The following is a 20,311-nucleotide window of genomic DNA, read 5'->3' as shown; positions in this document are numbered from 1 at the left end:
AAATGTGAGCCAGAGAACTTACAATGACCCTGTTGTAGTAATTAACCCATCCAAACCAGTCTTCTCAAGTAACGTGATCCTTGGCTTGCTCTTCTTACTGAGTGAACCAACAGTTTTTTTCTAACCAAGACTTGGGGACTATTATTTATACAACTACAAGTGCAGATTAATATCAGTTGCACATCTTTCCTTGTAAATCAAATGAACTTAAAGGCTGGGGCAAAATTGCATCTCTAGCTTTAAAAAGAGGGCAGCTTTTTAAAATGTGGCTTATAGTTTCTGTAGCTTCATCTGTGCACTTGCTGCCTTTTAATGCTTTATTCATCAAACATTTCCACAGGTCAAAAGCTTTTTAAAAGATCTTTAAGAAGCTTTGATGGATTTAGTGAGACCAGTTCAGTTAGTCACACTGATGACTTGGAAAAGATGGAGCAACAGTCTCATTCTGTGTCTACTGTACAAGAGCAAGGGACTGTGGAGACCGAGAAAGCAGAGCAACAGAATGAGATAGCACAAGTAACAAGTGACAGTACTGAAGATCTGCAAAGAGACAAATCAGAAAATGACTGCACTAAAGTAGAAGAACAAGAAAGTCTAAGATAAAATCCAGATTTTGTGAATTAAGACTTTGTATATTAACCACATTCCCTTGTAGGGCAGGGAAGTTTATGATGTATTCAAAATGTGAACAGTGCCACAAGTTTGTACAGTAACTACTACTGTAATTCACAAGTAACAGGGATTTTGCACAAAACAAAGCCTTTTTTTCTTAGGGGTTAGTGAATTTGTTTTATTGTACACATTAGTTGTTTTAATCCTATATGCATTAATATCTCCAAAGATACCTGATTTATTTTAATGGTTTATGAACAATTGCCTGAAGGATTTTTTTTTTTTTTTTTTTTTTTTTTTAAAAAAGTGAGTTTTGTATGAATCCAGGTGGCATTCTCATGCTTAAAGAGTTCATCATACATTTGAGTTAAGTTTAAGCATGCACCTGGTAACTTGTAAAGTGATCCTAATTTAAAATTGAGTAAACCTGCCACGTACTTACCTCTATACTTTAAATCAGTTTAGTCTTTACAAAAAAGCACAACAATCAAGGTAGTCATGCTGTCAGTAGTACACGTCATCTCATTGTTTTTTTAAATCCCTAATATTCATTACAAATCAATTGCTTCTTCTTTAAAGCGTTGTCAAGCAGTTGAGATCCAGTGACAGACAGGGAGGTACACAGGTGTATATTAATATGTAAATTCTGCTTTGCCATCATTTTTCTTGATGTTGCAAGAATTATTCCACTCAGTTAAACTCCTTAATTTTCCAGGATTTGTGTTAATCCTTTTATAGTGCCTCTGCATGACTAAGTCACTTCTTGCCTCTCTAAGGGGCAGATCCATCCTTATTTATTGCTGCACACCCACTATAACCAGTTCCTATGAAACAGTTACGTAAAACTTTGGTTATGTATTTTTAAAGATACTTTTAGTAAATCCTAAGTAAGTTCTGTTAGTGATGGTTTCTAAACTGTTCTAATTTGAATAAAACTTTTAATAGCGCATATTACATATAAAGAAATTATATAGGTTACATACACTACAGCATAATTCTACTAACTTGTTCTAGCAGAAGTATTTTCTCCACTAGACTACCTGTAGAAACTGACTCATGCTTCTACACAGTAAACAGATGCACTAAAAAAACTGACTCGTTAACACTGTCACCCAGTATTCCCTTTCTATATCTAGGCTGTATGTAAATTACTTTCTTGTGAGGATCATCATGATGGCTCTAGTAGTAACAGGACTGGGTAGTAGTATAATATTTTATTTTAAGACTTTTTCATTTGTATGTAGTGTCAACTTTGATTCTCTGGGGTTTGGGGTGTTGTACTTAAAATAAGTCTAATTTTTTTTTAGTTTGCTATTTAGGTATTTCTCAGAAGGCAATTTTTCTTCAGTACAAAAATAATTGTCAGTCTCATTAGTTTACTTTGTTAATGAAGTACTTTAACAAGGGTATATTTGTGGAGGGGAGGCAATGATCAAATTAATTTAATATTTTTATATTTTAATTGCTAAATGAGTGGTTTTGCTGGACTAGAGCTACACAATTTATCTATTACCTGAATGTTTCAATAAAGATTTGTCAGATTACTACATCTGAGAATTCAATTACCACTGAAGAAAGCTGCAGTATCATTTATGATGAAAACAGATGTTTGAACAAGGGTGGCTGTTCTAGGAACCATTTGATGACCTAAAAAAGAGTATCAAACATCTCTACTACAATCTTTATTCACAGATCGCACAGCCTCCCCATTCCAACTATTTTTGTGATTTCCAGCTCTCAAGGCTCAGCCAAGTATAAGACTCGGGAAGGCAGCCTGAGAGTCAGTATGACTATAGGAAAAACAGAGCTGTGGAGGACTGGCTGTCTGAAGTTCAAGCCCAGGCAGGAACAGAAATTGCTTTATAGTTGGTTAAAAGATTCCAGAGGAAGCCTTGGGGGCCACTACTCTGACAGTGGAACAAAAGAGGAGAAAATGGCAGGCTAATGACTAATGGAATAATGATGTCCCAAACTAAGGGAAGAGACTTGGGCAAAGTCTGGTTTAGAGGACTGAATTACAAGATCACTGCAGGGCCCCAACCCAAGAGCACTAGATGACAGCACTATAAACAGTGACTCCACCCTTTTTATTGGGCTTGGAATTATAGGTTTCACCCTTCTATCAGAATGTTGTAGCGAATCTGTAATTAGCAAATTCAGCATTGTTCTGAGATGACTGTGACAGAACAGCTGGATATACCTTTAACTATTAATTTACTCCTGTTAAGAGTATTTACAACATTAAAAACATTAGGGCTTTTAAAGCTCAATACACTTTATATAAAAGCCACTGTCCATAAGTATCTAAAAGTTCAAGATGTAGAATGTAGTCATTCTAGCTACATTTTCAGAAGAGCGTGACATGCTTTCAGAGTACAACACTGTGCCCATGGAATTGCAAAAGAGGAGGCAAACCTCTAAACAAGTATTTCTGGACATCTTCCATGTGGTTTCTTAAAGTTTCAATATCAAAGTCAGGAGGGTTGTTTTTATTTTAAATAGCAAGCGAAGTAGCAGAAATATTTCTATCAAATTCTTAAACTCTACATACAGCATGAAGTTACATCATTTCTTGTGTGTTCTGCAACCCAAACAAGGTAGCCATGAGCAAGCATCTGCACTTTTGATTTTCATTGTCCAAGTTTCAGAGAAATGCAAAAAGCAGCGCACAGTCCAAATGGTGAAAAGTGCAGTTTAATGTCTGTTTTACTGGTAGGAAATGCAGTAACAAAGTTCAGTGACAGCTCTAGTTTACCGACTAGGAATTAAAGATTTATTTTATTTTAGATATAGTTAGCTCTGGAGAGCTTTACTGACTCATACAATATTACTTTTACAGCAGTGGTAAAAGATATTGTCCTGTTTGAAAAATATGCTTTCTAGGTCTTGCTTGGCAATCATTCCTGCAGAGTTAATGGTTATCTCTTAGTAGAGGACATTTTTCTATATATCACTAAAACTTAGGTGGTGGTAGTTTATTTGGTTAGGTGTTAAAGAAATCTCTCACAAAAACTAGTAAGTACAAGCTTTAAAAGAATGTGTATACAGTCTTAACAGACACTTAATCCCAACTTTAAAAAAAGCATTCTTCAAAGGGCAAGTGCATCATAAATCACCCTCTAGGTTGATTTTGCAGAAGGCTTTAATATGAATCCAATTAACACCAAAAGTAAAAGGGGGGTAGGGGAAGCAAATGTAAAGATCATCTGGAAACAAAATACTGCCTTAGGTAGTAAATATTCACTCATGTAAGTAAGAGTGCAAACAAATGCACCTCTGCCAAAATGTTACTTTGAAAAGCATTAAACAAGGAACAGCAGGAGATTTGACCAACATGGACCCAGAAAAATGATCTTTGCAGCCAAATGGCCATACTTCTGGTGAGGCTCTGTTTTCCCAACACTCATCTGGTAAGAGTTTGTCTCTGTGTTAACAGATTCTCTCCCATAAGCCTTCTTCAGTCTTTTTATAAAGTCGAGGCTTCCTGTTAGGAAACAGGGAGTGATCTGGAAATGGATGCTCTTTTAAAAATAGCAACGTGGACCGAAGGTGGGAAACGAAGTGGGGTGGTTCAGCCACAGGCGACGTAGAAAGATTCTGAAAAACAAGATGGGTAAAACATTGCATGGCCAGGGGTGCAACTAGCTGTTCATGGGCGGTGAGGGAAGCACGCAGGATAATGACTTTGTTCCCCTGCTCTCCTCTTGAGCATTACTGCTTAGCTAATGTTAATTATTCTTACCCCATCTTCTCAATGTATTAAAGAGCAATTACATAAGTTTGCATCATTCTAATTGTGTCTATTAATTCAACTACCCAAACAATCCAGAATCCCCTGGCTTCCAATACACTTGAGTGATATTCCAGGTACAGTAGTAGGACTTGGTCTGAACTGCAAGTCAGTATCAACAGTATTAATACAAGCTAAAAGTATTGTTTATCTTGCTAATTCCAGATGCTCAGTTCTCTTACATCTCACTTAAGCCACAGGAGACCTTCATCTCTTATACCAGAGCTGTGATTGTTTTCTAATAACACAGAAGTAATGCTAAAAATGAAACCTGTAAGCTAGATCAGGGAGTTCCACAAAACTTAGTGCTCACTTTACGTGGTAGACAATATTTACCCTTCCCCATTCATTCCACATTGCTAGTTGCATTACTGAGATGCACAATACTTTTATTGTGTTCTCCAAGGTGCTTCTGATGCCTGGATTTGTAATTTCAGTAGGACTCATGCATGGGAGGTAGGACATAATTCATTTGTGTAAAACCAGCTGAAACTTATCTTATGTGCTTATTTTTGTATTCTGGGCCAATAATACTGAAGAGAGGGCCTGATCCAGTGCTGTTAACACTCAGCCTTCCATTGACTCAACAGGAGCATTACAGACCTATAAACTAGGTGGCCTTTTATGTCTTCAGCACAGTGATCCAGCTGCAATGGATACACAGAATACTATTGGGATAAAAGGGGACAGCCTCTAGTAAAGGCCGTAGAGGCACGATGCTACTCTCTTGTCTTAGCAATGCCATTGATGTGCACTGCAACCTTGGGCAAATCTCTTTACCTTTCTGCACAGTAGTTTCTCCATTAATGAAAATGGGTCTAACAGAAGCCAGTGAGGCTAATAATTATTAGAGCAATGCAGTATTTTTGTATTCCAAATCTGCATCATTAGTAATACCATAGTGCTCAGAGACCCCAGCTGAGAGCAGAGTCCAATTGTCCTAAGTGCTGCATGGACCCAGAGTGAGGGACAGGTCTTGCTCCAATGGGCCAGCATTGTAAAGGGGCAAATTAGGCTAAATGGAGAGAGGGGTAAGGGCAGGCAATATGGGGAATTTAATGTATTAGGGATAAAGATACAGAGATTAAATGATTTTTCTGTAGCCATGCAGGAAGTCTGTAGCAGAGCCAGGAAACAAACCAGATCTTCAGATCTTAGTCAGTGCCTCACCCACAAAAATCATCTCTCTAATCTTCCTAAGGATGCAACACAGGTAGGGTTTTATCAGAGACATAGCCGAGTTAGTCTGTATCTTCAAAAGCAACAAGACGGCCCTCGTGCCACACGTCCCCTTTGACTTCTGTGTGGTGAGTAACCTGCTTTAGTTTAGCTAGTCTGTGGTATTAGGTGTACAAACCAGGTCCAGGAACCACTGTGTTGTGATTACATTCTTGGTTGAAAAATAAACTTGCTTTCAGGTGTTTTCACAGCACAGTTAGCACACTTGAGTTAGAAAGTGGAGTAGCTCAAGTGCAGTTCAGTTCCAGCAAGACAGAGCAGCAACAGTGCAAAGTATTGTAAAACTTCTGTTGAGTTGTTTTACAGCTTAACTGTAGCATCCCTTCACATTTAAGCCAGCTGCAGGAGAGCACAAAGGACCACTTCATTTGAGCTAGTCCAAGGGTGGCCAACACATGGCCCATGGGCCAGAATGCAGCCTGGGGAGCCTTTTCAGTCTGGCCTGGGGAGCCAGCAGCGGCACCCTTTGGAAAGCTGACTAGGCAGCTCTGAGCTGCATGTGGCTCTTTAAGGAACCATTTGTGGTTCTTGCTGCTGCTGCTGCTCATGCTTCTGGCTCCCTGCCCTGCTGTGCTAAGAGTAGAACTCAAGTGGTTTAACAGCTGACAGGAAGGATTTGGTTGTTACATTTCAGCACAGCAGGGCAGGGAGTTGCCCCTGCTGTGCAGTACATGGGAGAAGAGAGTAGGAGGGCTGGGAAAGAGATGTCAGCGGCCCACCAGTAGCATACAGCATGCATGAGGCCAGTTCTCAGTTTGGAGCTGGTTTGGAGTTAGTGTTCAGTCCCCAAAATGTGACATTGCCCTATGGCCCCCAATGAAAAAGGTTGGCCACCCCGAGCTAGACTCCTCTTGTGAGCAGGAATCAAATCGGGGGTAACTTGAGCAAACTGCTCTGAAAACTGTGACAAGTCCCTTGTCAATTCCACTCTGGGTCCTGCACTTTCTGGTGGCCCACAGAGACCCATGGTGGCCCTCTCGTTGTCTTGGAATTGTTCCAAATACTAGGGACTCCGCTTATTGAGCCATACTCATCATTGGCAAGTCCCAAGTTGGGGTGTGTGTGAGCCCCACTCAGCAGGCTTGGTTGTTCTGACCTTCTGGCATATCAGGTCTCCAGGGGAAAGGTGGGGAAGAGCCTAGGCCCACCCACTACTCTGGGATCCAGCCCAAGGACCCTAAAGAGAGGCAGCTGATGGGGTTCTTGCCTACCCCAAACTCAGCAGCCTTTTCCTGGGCCATTTCTACCACTTCCCCTCAGCACTCTTCCCCTGTACCTGGCAGCAGTAGCTGCTGCTTATCTTTTCCATACCTCAGCTCTTCAGCGTGTCTTCCTGGTACAACTCATGGCCCCTTCTACCTAGAGGGGAAGTCTTTTATAGTGAGCCAGAAGGCTTACCCTGGCAGCAGGTACCTGATTGGTCCTTAAAGAGCCCCAGCTGTGAGCCTCCTTGGGAAATAAGAATATATTAACCTAATTCCCTGTGTACCTGCCTTCTATTAGGCTTTTGCAGCTTGTAGGCTGTGCTCTGCTGCAAGATATACCCATAAAGTGCCCAGTAGAAACCATGCAGATTGTGGCATCTATAGCTGAACTCAGGGGTGGGCAATAATTTTTGACGGGGAACACATTTATAAGTGGTCAAGGGCTGTACCTTTCTATGATCTTCATGGAGGAGGATGGATGCAGAAAGGAACTTGGGGTAAAAACAAAAAGTCCTATGGCACTTTATAGACTGCCCACAAAAGTTTATGCTCCAAAAAAATGTCAAAGACCCACTTCATCAGATGCATGCCAACAACTTCTCATTTTTCTGGATACAGACTAACACAGCTCCCCCTCTAGGCTTGGAGTATGGGGTTGGGGTGCAGAGAATGTGACCTGGGGCAGGGAATTAGAGTACAGGAAAGGGTTTGGGTGCAGGAGTGGATTCTGACTCAGGGTGCAGGGACTGGACGATGTTGTGAGCAGTGGTGGGGGTACAGGAGTAATGAACAAGGAGTAATAGTCTGAAGTTGAAGAGGGAGAGGTCTAGGTTAGATATTAGGAAAAACTGCTTTACCTGGAGAGGTGATGGATTCTCCATCCCTCAAGGTTTTTAAGTCCTGGCTTGACAAGGTCCTGGCTGGGATGATTTTGTTGGAGTTGATCCTGCTTGAAGCAGGGGGCTGGACTAGATGACCTCCTGAGGTCCCTTCCAGCACTAGGGTTCCACGATTCTATGATTCTAAGACTTGTGGCACCTTATAGACTAACAGATATTTTGGAGCGTAAGCTTTCATGGGCAAAGAACTGCTTCATCAGACGAAGTGGGTCTTTGCCCACAAACGCTTATGCTCCAAAATATCTGTTATTCTATAAGGTGCCACAGGTGGTCTCGTTGCTTTTGAAAGTAAGATTTTCTGGAGCTCCTCAGTGACTTAGGACCATAAATCTGGACAGCCAAGCAGACTTGAACTCCAAAGTAATTTAAGTGCTTTTGAACATCTCATTTGACACCATTCGATGCTGTTCTATTTTAGACATACTGCCCTACAGTCCAGAGTGGGGAATTACAAAAATTCCGTTTTTGGGTCAGGGTGACTGACCCACAGAAAAATCAGTTGGAGGCCACACAAGTGAAGCAAAAACCAAAACCCACATCTCACTGAGGTGGCTCCTGCCTAAAAACAAACACAGACACTCCCCTCATCCCCGTCACACACCAGCTCCAGAGCATGGTGGGATGGGAGTAGGGCCTTTGGGCCTCCCTAGGCTTAGGGGTGGGGCCAAAAATGAGGAGTTCAGGGTGTGAGGGGGCTGCCAGGAAGCAGCCTTGGTGTGGCATGTGGGTGGAAAGGAGAGTGCACCACCTCTGTCTTACAGGTACTGTTGTATCACGCCCCTCCTGGGAGGCGCTCAGGATAGGAGGCTGTAGACAGGGGCAGGAATAAGGGCTGGGGATAAGTGGCTCCGAGCAGAGGATTAGGAGACTGCATGGGGATGATAACTGGGGGCTGCAGACCTTCCAGGGAGTGAGGTGAAGTACTCAGCTTGAAGTTTCCCCTGCCCTGGGAGCAAGAGGCTGGAGCACAGGCTGTGCACTTTGCCCTCGCTACCTGATGGTTGGAAGAGCCCTAGTGCTCCAGGGACTCAAGACTGCAGCTTCCCTGCCACCAAGGGCATAGGGGGGGTTGTCCCAGCTGTTGAGGCAGCCCCAGACCAGGGCAGGGGAGGCGGGGCATGAAAATCCCCAGCCTGCCCTTTTCACATGCATGGCCACCTTCTACCTAGCAGGCAGCCTGCAGGAGAGCTCTGGGAGCAGCTGCAGCCCAGTTCTGGATCAGGCTCCTCTGTGGCTGTGGGCCCACATGCATGGCTTGTCCCCTAGTTGCACCCCTGTGCATGGCTGTCGTGCCTCCTGTTTTAGTGCTCCCCACACCCCACACTTTTTTCAGCACTGCACAGAACAGCCATCAGGGCTGACAAACAAGCATGGCTGCTCCAGTTACCTGTAATATCTGTTTATCATCCTGCTCCAACCAGAAGTCCACGTGTGGGAAAGGCAGCCAGAAGTAAGGTCCAATGTGGAGTTGCTCTGTCTTTGCATCATAAATATTTGTCATCTGTAACAAGGAGCAGATTCTCAAAGGGTTTTCCCTACTGAAACTGAGCAGCACTCAGTGCACCGAACCCTCCATGACACTGAGCCAACCACGCAGTGAAAGGGAATAAGCTAAGAGCTGGCTCCACACCTACGTCCCCACCCTCTGACATGCAACAAACTGCAGCTCCTGTCCTAGGTCTCCAGGCTATTCCTCAGTGTCCCCCTGCTCCCGTCTAGCAACCTACCCTGCCTCCTTCATTGCTTGCCTGGTTTCAGCCCCTTATCTTCCCTGCTTTGCAGGATACCCCCCACATTCAACTCTCCTTCCCAACTATGGCACTTACACATGAGGCTAAACCAGCCCTTCTGTGCCACGAATTTGGGCTCAAGACACAAAATGACAAACCTAAATGACAAATATTTCAGCTGCTTCTACGTCATAAGCCTGAGAACAATAGAGCGTTTTCCCCATTATGGCTTAGTAGACATGGGCCAAGATTCTAGAAATGCTTTGTGGGAGTGTCTGCTTACTGAAGTCCTTAGCCTTTGGCTGAAAGCAGCATCTCTACGCCGTATGGCTACTTCTGAGTGGATCAAAGAGAGCTGGATTCAATTCCCAGCTCCGCCACAGACTTCTTGTGTACGTTGGGCAAGTCACTTAGCCCCTGCACATCATTTCCAGTTCTGCAAAACTGGATTCACACCAGTAACCTTTTCTCACTATTCATCTGCCAGGGGCTGCCTGTTCAGCATCCAGCACAATGACATTCTGATCTCAGCTGAGGAGCTACTGTAATAAAAATAATGAACTCTGCCCTTGTTTCTAAACAGAATACTTTTCAAAGTTTTCCATCCGCTGCTGTAGTAGGGATATTGGCTGTTAAGTCCAATGCTCATCTCTAATTACACACCATCACAAACAAGCTGTATTATTAATTATGTATCATAATTAGAATAATCTCTCTTTAAGAAGTAACTTTTAGTTTCTAACTTACAAAGTATCAGGAGTATTTTTTTCTGTTAAAGATTGTTCCCAGGCCACCAAAATGTGTTTTTTCACTCACTGTTGCTCCTGTTAATACTCGGGCTGAACGCAAATCCTCATCTGGTCCCCTATCTGGAAAAGTTGCATGGAAAATCTCTGCTGTTTTAACATTCACAGCTGGGGAGAAAATTGTTTGAATAAAAGGGTTACCCAACTAATAACATTTAAAATATCCATCTACCCCCCAACCCTTAACACAGCATTCCAGAACAGCAACACTCTCTGAAATTCACCTTCGTGCCAAAATCTATCAAACACTGGTATTGAAGACTAGGACTGAGAAACATGTCCGGTAAGTTTCACTTTCTGCTTCATTTATATTTTCACAACGCTCTTTGGTTGGATTTCTAGGAGTCCAGAGGCAAGTTTTAAGGAATATTGTCAATTTGAGGAAAGAATCTGTCCAAAAATGTTGTTCCTATAGTGGTATAAAGATTACCAAAACTGACAGAAATTAAAGGGGGAAAAACGGACAACAAAATAAACTAAACACATTAAAAAGAAGTTGGACTCCAAACATACGAAGCAAAGGAATGAACAGTCTGAATCACTGTAAGCCAACAATTCAGCAAACACCATCAAGGCGCTAAGATCTCAATGAAAAGAAAAAATATACACATGCTCCTGACCGAGAGGAGCCGTTCCAGTGTACTTCCCAAGCAGCAGGACATCTTCAGCACCTAGTAAAGCCAATCTTTTAGTATTATTAATCAGAGCTCCACTCATCTGTGTATCATGGTATTTTGTACCTCCTATATTAGCCTGGACTGGCAAAATGTATTAGCTTTACAAGTCTGAACAGCAATCAGTTTAAAATGGCATCCAAGATGCATTGTACTCACCTATTCCATAAATGATTGGAAAATGATTATCCTTTTCCTCCCTATCATTTAATTCTGTTTCAAAAAGAACAAATATGTCAAATAGTCCAGCCCCTATTATCATGTTTATTTCCAAGCAAATATTAGCTTACTCAGGAAGGTGCCAGGCCCTACCAAAAAAAGTGTAACAGTGGGACATGCAGCACAAAAAGCAGCCAAAAGGCAACTGGAGTTGGGTTCAGAGCCTTGTTTAGCTCAATTATATCTATGGTTTTATACCGTGTCTGTTCTGTTCCATCTCAGCAGAATGGCAACGGCTTGTGTCAGATCTGAACTAATCCTTTATCTTCGGTGGACAGTTATACACAGCACAAACCAGACTGCACAACATCATCAAAACATAGAAATCATTCACATCCTGCCACATCTTGGACTGAAAGAGCTGCTAAGGACTAAAAAGTATTGGCAAAGGCGAGATGGGGAAGGTTTATGTCATCTGCCCACACCAGAACTGACTTGCACCAAAGCTATTAGTATCTAAATTTCACATGCAAAGGACTTGCAAAAACACACAGCTGTAACAATACCATGTTTAAGCTACAGTCAGTGTGACAATACAGCTCTTGTTCTCACTAAAATGAGGAGACATCAAAAATATCAGACTTGAATCGGTTAAAATGGAGGAAAAAGGAAACTGAAGAGAGGGGCCAGAGAGAGAGAGAATAATAAAAGAACAGTAATTTAGGGACATGTGCTCTCTAGAGCCATCCACCTCTTACACATTTCCCCCATCTGTCTGCTGCAATACCAGTCAAACCTCCTCTCATCCAGCACCCTCACGACCTGACCGGTTTCAGACAAGAGAATCTGATGGACCATGAGAGGTCAATATTGTCTAGCACAGTGGTTCTCAACCAACGGTGTGTATATCCTGGGGAGTATGCAGAGCTCAAGAGGATACATGAACTCAGTGTTCCTCAACCTTATTTATGAATAAAAAAAATTGGACTTATCTTATGTTCATCTAATTTTTTTATTTATCCTTTTTGCACAAATCAGATGTATGATGGCAAGTTTATTGCCCCTAGGCCATTTCTTCCAACCAATCAGTTACCATTAAGTTGTTTAAAACAAATGTGTTACAATGGTAGAAAAAACTGTGTGCGTCAGAAAATTGCAGATACTGGGGGGTACTTATTTTTTTTAAAGGGTGCTTCTATTCCAAAAAATCTGTTAGTCTACAAGATGCTACAGGACTTCTTGTTGTTTATATGGGTTTAGTAGATTCCTTCCCAATCACTTATCAAGGAGCCAGAAGAAATAGGACAAGGAGTCCAGTGGCACCTTAAAAGTTAACAAGTTGATTGAGCCTTTGAGAGTTGCAACTCACTTTATCAGCACAAAGTGAAAGAATCAGATGGTAAGGACACAGAGCTGCAGACTCCTGAGATGAAGCTCCTGAAAGCTTATGCTCCAATAAAATTTTCAGTCTTTCAGATGCCAGGAGATTCCTTGCTTTTTGCTGAAACAGACTAACCCCGCTACCTCTCATCACAGAGGAAACACAAACAGCTTCAATCTGAGTGCTCACAGGGCCAAATGGCTGAAATACTTCAGCTATTTCCACAGGTCTTAACACTCCTGTGAAGAGAAGCCCTAACTTACTACTGCCCTACCTGCTGTCTGTTGTAATAAATCACTACTTCCAGAATGCCCACCAGAGTAGCCAACTAAAATGGACAGCAATTATGACAGCAAAAACACCACTGTCAGCAGTAAGCCCCCAGGCTTGGAATTCTCTGACTGATGTACATTACAGGCCAGGTGGAAGGGTTGTCTCTCCTAAAATGAAGATCCTCACGTTTATTTCAAAAGACTAACCATACTTTTACAGGAGGGAAAACATGAACATTCTTACCTGTCACACAGAAAGTCACTAAATGGACATCATCTGGCTGGAGATCAAATGCTCCTACAACAACAACAATAGCAGAAAGTTGTAAAACTGAGGCACATCAAAGCATGTCTGCACATAAACTACAGGGTATATCAATGTGGCGCCCTGCAGATTAGATGTGAGGCCCTCTTTAGCTGCAAGAAATCTCCCATTCCCTCGTCTTGATATAGATAAAGGACCAGCATGTGTTTTCCAGGTATGTCTCAATATCTTGTTCTTCATTTTACAAGAGAAAGCTGCTCTAGATAACACAGTAACTTACACCACTGATCACTGGCAAAGGGCAAAAGTGTTAAAGAGAAAGCATTGTGCTCCTAACATTTTATTTGTTTTACAAGCATTTGTTCAAGGTAGCTCTAGCGTCAGAATTCAGGTTTACTTTGTTACATGTTTAGCAGGCACATCTCATTAGTAATACTCATTTTATGTGAGAGTAAATACAAATACAGGGAGAGAAGAGACTTGCCCAAGAGCATACACCATGTCTAAGGCAGTATTCCTCAGTGCCCTGCTTTTAACAGATAGGCCAGAAACAAACAGCTACTAAAAAGTCTCTCTCTCTCTCCACGTGTACATCACCTCACAGCACCACCCTCCCATCTATGCACTTTACATTCCCAAATGGAGAAAAACTCAAACCCAAGATTTTTTTTTTTCTACTGCATAACTGAGGATTAAGATAACACACAATTGGCCCAAATCCAGCCAGAATTCTAGTTTTGGACAGGAGAATGGAAAAAATGTGAACTTACTAAGAAGCTGATTAGTAAGTTTTTGTGATAATTGCCTATCATCATTGAAACCTCCAACTAGGTGAACTTCCAGCCTAACAAATAGAGATGGAATAACAGGAAACAGCAATTAAAAAGGCATCCCAAAGTGAACAGCTTTTCCATACATGCCCCAGCCCCCCCGTACAGTGATCATTAAAAAAGGCTCATTTATTACACTCACATGCGCCAACTGATTGTGTATTATCTTCGGACCTAATGTGAGCAACCCCTTTGTTCTGGGTGCTATTGGGAATATCGGAAAAGCAGCACAGACTAAGGACTTGAACATGAGTGACAATGAACTTGTGCATTTGCCACTGAGCTTGATGGGCTTTATAGGCGCTCAGCTTGTCATGGCTGCATCTACACTACAGTGATCTTTTGAAAGATGACCTTCTGGAAGAGTGTGTCCACACACCAAAAAACAATTCGAAAAAATCAATCCGCTCTTTCGATAGAGAGCGTCCACACAGCCCCTGCTCTTTCAAAAGAATGGGCCAGGGACCAAAAAATGCGGTGACATAAGGACTGCTCTGTTGAACAAAGGGCCCATGGAGCATCTACACGTGCTTTTTCCTGAAAGAAGCTTTCAAAAGAAGGTGCTCTTCCTGATCCTGAAAGGGAAGACAGCTTCCAGAAGAAGAGCAGAATTCTTTCAATTTCAGATTGAAAGAGCGCATTTTGTGTGTGGATGTGTTCTTTCCAAAGAGGGCCTGATTTTCTGAAGGACCTTACTAGGGCAGATGCAGCCAAAAGGGTTGGACCTTAGATTACAATGCCATATGTTAGGTTTCTCAGCAAGGGTCAATTAAATGTGCTTCAATGACTTCCTTACAAATCCCATGACCCTCATGATAGGAGTCAGAGATTTCTGTTTAGTTATGGCCCCTCTTTCAGTCTGAGAATCTGTTCTCTATGGCCAAGCTTTTTAAAAGTGACTAGTGATTTTCACGTTTCCAACTTTAGGTACCACATAGGGTCCCAATTCTCAAAAAATGCTGAGTAGCCATCAGCCGAAAAAAAAAAAAAATCGGGCTCCTTTAAGATATTTCAGGTAAGAGACTCAAAATCAACCACTCGCTTTTGAAAGTCTGGGACCAGGTGTATTCAGCATGGTTAGTGGCGAGTTTTACCAGGTTCAGCCTCTACTGCTCAAGAAGAAATAAGCACGATTCCTTTCTGTCTTCCCCAAGAGCAACAGAACTTATAATTAACTTCTTATTCAGAATCTTTTCCATTTTATGTGTAAGCCAGAAGCTTCCAGGTTAATTTCAGATTCCAGGATGAGTTTATGGACCAACAGGTTTTGTTTTTATTGTTGGGATTGGTTTTAAAGCAAAATTCCATTTGTGAAACTAAACAAATTTTGATGGCAGTCACTGAGACACAACAAACACGGAACCTCACAGTGTCATTTTTTACAGCAACACTATTTGAAGTACAACCACACTTTAAATCACTGCAAGAGAACTACAAAAATACATACATACATACAAAATTTGATGTTCTTGATTTACTCAACAATAACGAAAGCTACTAATTCTGTAACAATGCCAGTAAGCCAAAAAAAAAAAAATCACCACAGCAAACACAGCACTTTGAGATACAATTTCCTGTCTGGGCTCAGCAAGCTACTAATTCTTTGAGCCCCAAATGATATTTAGAATTTCCTTCCTTACACACAGAATAATGACCCTCGTGAAACACTGTACCCAAAGCATAATATAGCAGAGCTGACCTTCCATATTCTGTGTCATTAGAGAAAGATTTTACTGCACTCATAATCAGTGACACCTCAGCTTGTGTGTCTGACCCATCACAGTGTGTCAAGCAGGTAGCCCCACTCCCTGAAAGGCAAATAAAACAAAAAATAAAACAAAGTAAGACAAAACAAAATTTACTGACCACAGAACTGTGCAACAAGAATAAAAACTGCGTCATTCTCCAAATCAGTGTTTCCCAAAGTGTGGTACGCATATGCAAAAGGATTTCAAGGGATATGCGGCAGAAAATAAATTACTAATATTCAGAAAATAAGCACTGGGACAACACTGGGAGAGGTGGTACGTCAATAAAGCTGGAGTCCCGAAAGGGGTATCCAAATGTTTTTAGTGTGGGAAACACCGCTCTCCAGCATGTTATACAAATGGATAAACCACATCCAGATTTTACAGGAGGACAAGCTGACATCAGAAGGGGTTAAGTGACTTGTCTGATACCACAAAATTCACTGGTAGTCAGGAACAGAATCTCACTCTTTCGATTTCCAATATCCTGCTGAAACCAGTAAAGTCTCCTGTACTGCCTCCATTAAACAAAGGGAGTGGGTTCCCTTCACAGCTCTGTCACTAAGAGCTTGTCTACGCCTGAAACACTGCTGTTGCTGTGCTGCTGAAGCACTCCAACGTAGAAACTACCTAAGCCAACAGGAGCAGTTCTTCCATCAGCACAGATGATCCACCTCCCCAGGAGGCGGTGGCTACATCAGTGAAAGAACTCTTCTGTTGACACAGCACTATCCACCCAGGGACTTTTCTCTGCAGAGCTTAATTGCTCCTGGTGGTTATTTCAAGCTAAATTTTTTTTGGTGTGATCACTATATGATACTAGACAAACCACTTAGTTAACCAACAAGTCAGATTCTTGTGGTCTAAAGGTTAGAGTGAACACGCAGTTCTAGCTTATGCTGCTGAAGGTATTGCAGACTGAATAGCAAGATTTGTTTCTTAAATGTGACCCACGCGGACTGAGAAACAATGAATACAACACCCAGTGCAAGCTCAGTACACCAGATGTGGAAATTCCGTATGGAACAACAATTATTACAAGAGCCATCTTTTGAGAAACGTGCATCTTATGGTCCCGGTTTGCTTTGTTACCTGTGTGTCTGAGCACCACCAAGTGGCAGGTAGTTGCATCCTCAGACCCAAGAATAGAAATGGAACCTGTTTTAATGGAGAGAAACACATAAGAATTTTGCCATCATGCTTTTTGCTTCAATACGTAATATTACTGCATCCCCACATACCATCTTTGGGGGTGGTCACTGCAAACTCTCTTTGCTGGATGTATAAGAGTCCTTTGGGTCCCACTACCTGAGCAGGTTGTCCTCTCAGAACTTTTGCTTTCTCCTGTAAATAAATTGAACACTGACTAAAATGGATGAAAGAGCAGGTACAGCAGGAACCAGAATGGGCACTGACCCAACAAAGCTTACAGAAAACAAAGGGAACCAGGCAGTAGCTCATAGAAGACCGCAAGTGCTGAGTTTGACCAGAAAGAGTTATATTTCATGGTGTGCTCTATCTTTAGTAATCAAGGGAAAGGCCAAAGACTTGGACCAGGGACTGGATATCAGCAGAGCTGAGAATGACTGCTTTCCAGAACAGCCGAGTGTACAATCATGAGTTTTGGAAGAGAGACATAAAAGTCACTGACCCCAAAGAAGGAAGTGACAAGGAAGAAGAAGAGTGCTTTACATCCTCAAAGCTCTTTCCAAACATTAATCAGTTAATTTGCATATCACCACAGACACAGAGATGGTCATCACCACTTGAAAAAATGGATAAAAATAAAATAAAATAAAAGGGAGGTTGCCCAAAGCCACAAAAATCAATCAATACAAGAGCTGAACTCAGCAGCTTCTGGCTCCCAGCAATGTGCTCAGTCTAATGCTATGACTAGGAGAGCTAAATATTTAAGTTCAATATTTAATATTTACTAGCTTCCCTATAATTGTTGTCTTGGGTGCTTTTATGATAAATTTATAAAACATATTTTTAAAGCCTCGAGTGTAATAATCATCTATACATTCACCAAATGGCATGGGTAGCCCTGCTAAAATCAAAAGGACTCCTTGTAGGGGAAGATCCTATTCAGGGTGAATAAGCTAACCACAATGTAGACTAATGTATCAGAAGATATGAACAAAATAATCAACCTGATTATGGGTAAGTTGTTTTTATTTGATTATTTCACTAATTATAAATCTTTATTTTTACATTAGTATGAGAGAATTAACATACATAAGACTCCTACTTGGAGAAAGAACCAGACTACTGTACCAGCAAACTCTGGATTGCTCATTGGCCCTCAGTCTCCCTAATAATAGCAGTCTTGGAAGTAGAAGCACAAAGACTACCTCGTAATCTTTGAGCTGGCAATAAACTGCTCCTTCTGACTCAAACACAGTAGGGGAATATGCGATATTTGCTCATCCACCTTTGGCAGAACATTACATAACCTTCCTTTCCACAAACCAAACTTTTACTAAGTACTGGACGTTTCCTGAAACTGACCACACACTTCATTCAACGCTGACTTATTTTAATACTGAATCAGAAACTTGAGTCTGTTTTGTTCATGAAATGTCTAACACTACCCATCCATTGCCTGATTTGGGAACTTCAGGGGCTCAATATATCTGTGACAATCTAGCCAGAAACTTAATTATAAGATATGGACTTGATTCAATAGGGCTCTTCCACTTCTAGTGACTAGAACACCCTACCATTTTCTAATATGGGAAGGGGGGAAAACTGAATTTCAGCATTTTGATCTCCTGACTCTTGATAAAGACCTCCCCATACCTGGGCATCTAGGCTCCTGAGCTGTCCATGCTAGAGCCCACTGCATCAGAGTTCTTGGCTGCCAAGACCTCCACACGCCAGGATGTCCATGCTTCCAACACATAGGCACCACTTCCATGCCTCTGCCCTCCGATCCAGTGGGCATGCCTCCAACACCACAGAGCACCCTCTGGTGGAGGCCCAAGGTGTGACTCCCTGCCTTGGCTGGGAACCAAGCCCTGGTTAAGTGCTTGGAAGCAACAGAGAGGTAGCCATGTTAGTCTGTATTCCACCAAAACAAAACAGCAGAAATGTAGCAAAGACAAACAAAATTATTTATTTGGTGATGAGCTTCCGTGGGACAGACCCACTTTACCAAGTTAATCTCATTTCCAATACAGACCTCCAAAAAAACAGCAATCAAAACTGACAAATCAAGTACATAGGACTGAAGGAGGGGGCTGATGGGTGGGGGTTGTTAAGTGTCCTGCCTGAGATAATTACAAGCATCAAAGGAAGGGAAGCAGTCCTTGTATTGCATGAGGTACCTGTTGTCTCTGTTCATACCAAATGTTAATGTGTCAAATTTGAACATGAATTCCAATTCACAGCTTTGTCCACATATTTATTCTGGGGATACCATCACCAGACTTAACCATGTTAGTTACAAGATCATGGTCACGTTCTTGTGTACTTTGACCAACATTATATACATCATTATGTGCCAACAATGCACGTATACTATATATATTGGACGGACTGGGTAAACACTTTGCCAAAGAATGAATGACACAGAGCAGACATTAGGAATCTCAGCACACACATAAGCCAATCAGTGAACACTGCTGTGGAGTGGGCTGTTCTGTTAAAGACCTGAGAATTTGTGTCTTAGAGCAAAGAAACTTTAAAAACAGATTATATGGAGAAAGTTGTGAATTGGAGTTCATATTCAAATAGGACACATTAACTCTTGGTATGAACAGAGACAGCAATGGCCTCAGGCATTACAAGGACTGCTTCCCTTCCTTTAATAACCTCTCACCCACCTCCTTCAGTCTTGTGTACTTGCTTTGTCAGTTCTGATTGCAGGTTTTTTTGGACCTCGGTACTTACAGATGTCAGTCTGCGTGGGAAATTAGACTGATCTGATGAAGCGGGTCTGTCTCACGAAAGTTCATCACCAAGTTTTGTTAGTCTTCAAGGTGCTACGTTTCTGCTGTTTGCTTTGCTTGGAAGCAGCCAGGCTCAGCACAGCGCCAACGCCCAAGAGCTCGTCTTCCTGCCAACAGAGACTAGGCCAGCAGAACTTGACCTCTCCCCTGCCCAGGGACCCACGTGCCTCAGCCCGGCGCGCTCAGTTCCGGGGCAGCAGCTCCAGCCCGCCAACGCCTCGCCCCAGAACACACCTGCCGCGCTTGGAAGTTCCCCCTCCCCCACAGCCACCAGCTCCTGGGGCTCTCGCCGCCGGTCCTGAGCCTGCTCGGGAAGCGGCCCCACCCTCCTAGCCAGCTCCAACCGCCCCGCCCCCGTACCTCCAACTGCGGGTAGGCGCGGGCCACCTCCCCCGCGGGCCGGGCCAGCTCGATCCGCTCCCCGTTAATCAGCAGAGGCATCTCCGCCGAGCTACCGCGGCCGTGGCTACTGGGCGGACTTCCGACAGGTGCCCGACGGGGCAGTGGGGGCGGGGGAGGGAAGGGAGCGCGAGGGCTTCCGGGAGATGTAGTCCTGCTTCCAGGAGTTCGGCGGAAGCCTCGTGAGCGCCTGCAGCACGCGCCGCGCTCAGCGACAGCCAGGGCAGGCAGAGAGCGGGCCGCGCGCTGACCAGTCGCCGGGCAACCCGCCTTGTCACGTGAGACTCGCAGCCCAGCAAGGGCGGAAGGAACGGCCGGGTCGAAGGCAGCGCCAGTGCAAGGCGGCACT

General features: G+C 42.8%; 2 protein-coding genes across 3 annotated transcripts in view; one reads left to right on the top strand and one right to left on the bottom strand.

The window, feature by feature from the left end:
• PDXDC1 (pyridoxal dependent decarboxylase domain containing 1) overlaps positions 1–2,156 on the top strand; it is a 43,425-nt gene extending 41,269 nt beyond the window's left edge. Inside the window, exon 23 of the mRNA XM_075010724.1 lies at positions 341–2,156. Within this exon, the coding sequence (XP_074866825.1) occupies positions 341–603 (263 nt within the window). The 3' untranslated portion in view covers positions 604–2,156. The remainder of the gene's footprint in view (positions 1–340) is intronic.
• Positions 2,157–3,290: 1,134 nt separating this feature from the next.
• Positions 3,291–20,064, bottom strand: NTAN1 (N-terminal asparagine amidase). 2 transcript variants are annotated; one of them, XM_075010540.1, is made up of 10 exons: positions 19,924–20,064; positions 16,852–16,954; positions 16,703–16,768; positions 15,562–15,670; positions 13,803–13,876; positions 13,012–13,065; positions 11,115–11,168; positions 10,292–10,389; positions 9,133–9,246; positions 3,291–4,209 (listed from the first exon to the last, which is right to left on the bottom strand). In XM_075010540.1, the coding sequence occupies exons 1-10, from the start codon at positions 20,002–20,004 to the stop codon at positions 4,042–4,044; spliced, it is 921 nt and encodes a 306-aa protein (XP_074866641.1). In that variant the 5' UTR covers positions 20,005–20,064; the 3' UTR covers positions 3,291–4,041. The 2 variants fall into 2 exon arrangements, with proteins under 2 accessions (XP_074866641.1, XP_074866642.1); XM_075010541.1 differs by lacking the exon at positions 16,852–16,954 and having other exon boundaries at positions 19,924–20,060.
• Positions 20,065–20,311: the final 247 nt, after the last annotated feature.

This window comes from Carettochelys insculpta, chromosome 16 (genome assembly GCF_033958435.1).
Source record: "Carettochelys insculpta isolate YL-2023 chromosome 16, ASM3395843v1, whole genome shotgun sequence".
Classification (NCBI taxonomy): domain Eukaryota; kingdom Metazoa; phylum Chordata; order Testudines; family Carettochelyidae; genus Carettochelys; species Carettochelys insculpta.
Note: the sequence above shows the minus strand (reverse complement) of the source record. Positions and strands in the feature narration are given on the sequence as shown.

Coding starts and splice junctions, on each gene's coding strand:
- NTAN1 (XM_075010540.1), bottom strand. CDS start 20,004: ATGCCTCTGCTGATTAACGGGGAGCGGATCGAGCTGGCCCGGCCCGCG. Junction 16,769..16,851: donor AGTGACCACCCCCAAAGATG/GTATGTGGGGAT, acceptor CCATTAAAACAG/GTTCCATTTCTATTCTTGGG. Junction 15,671..16,702: donor GGTGGTGCTCAGACACACAG/GTAACAAAGCAA, acceptor TTTGCCTTTCAG/GGAGTGGGGCTACCTGCTTG.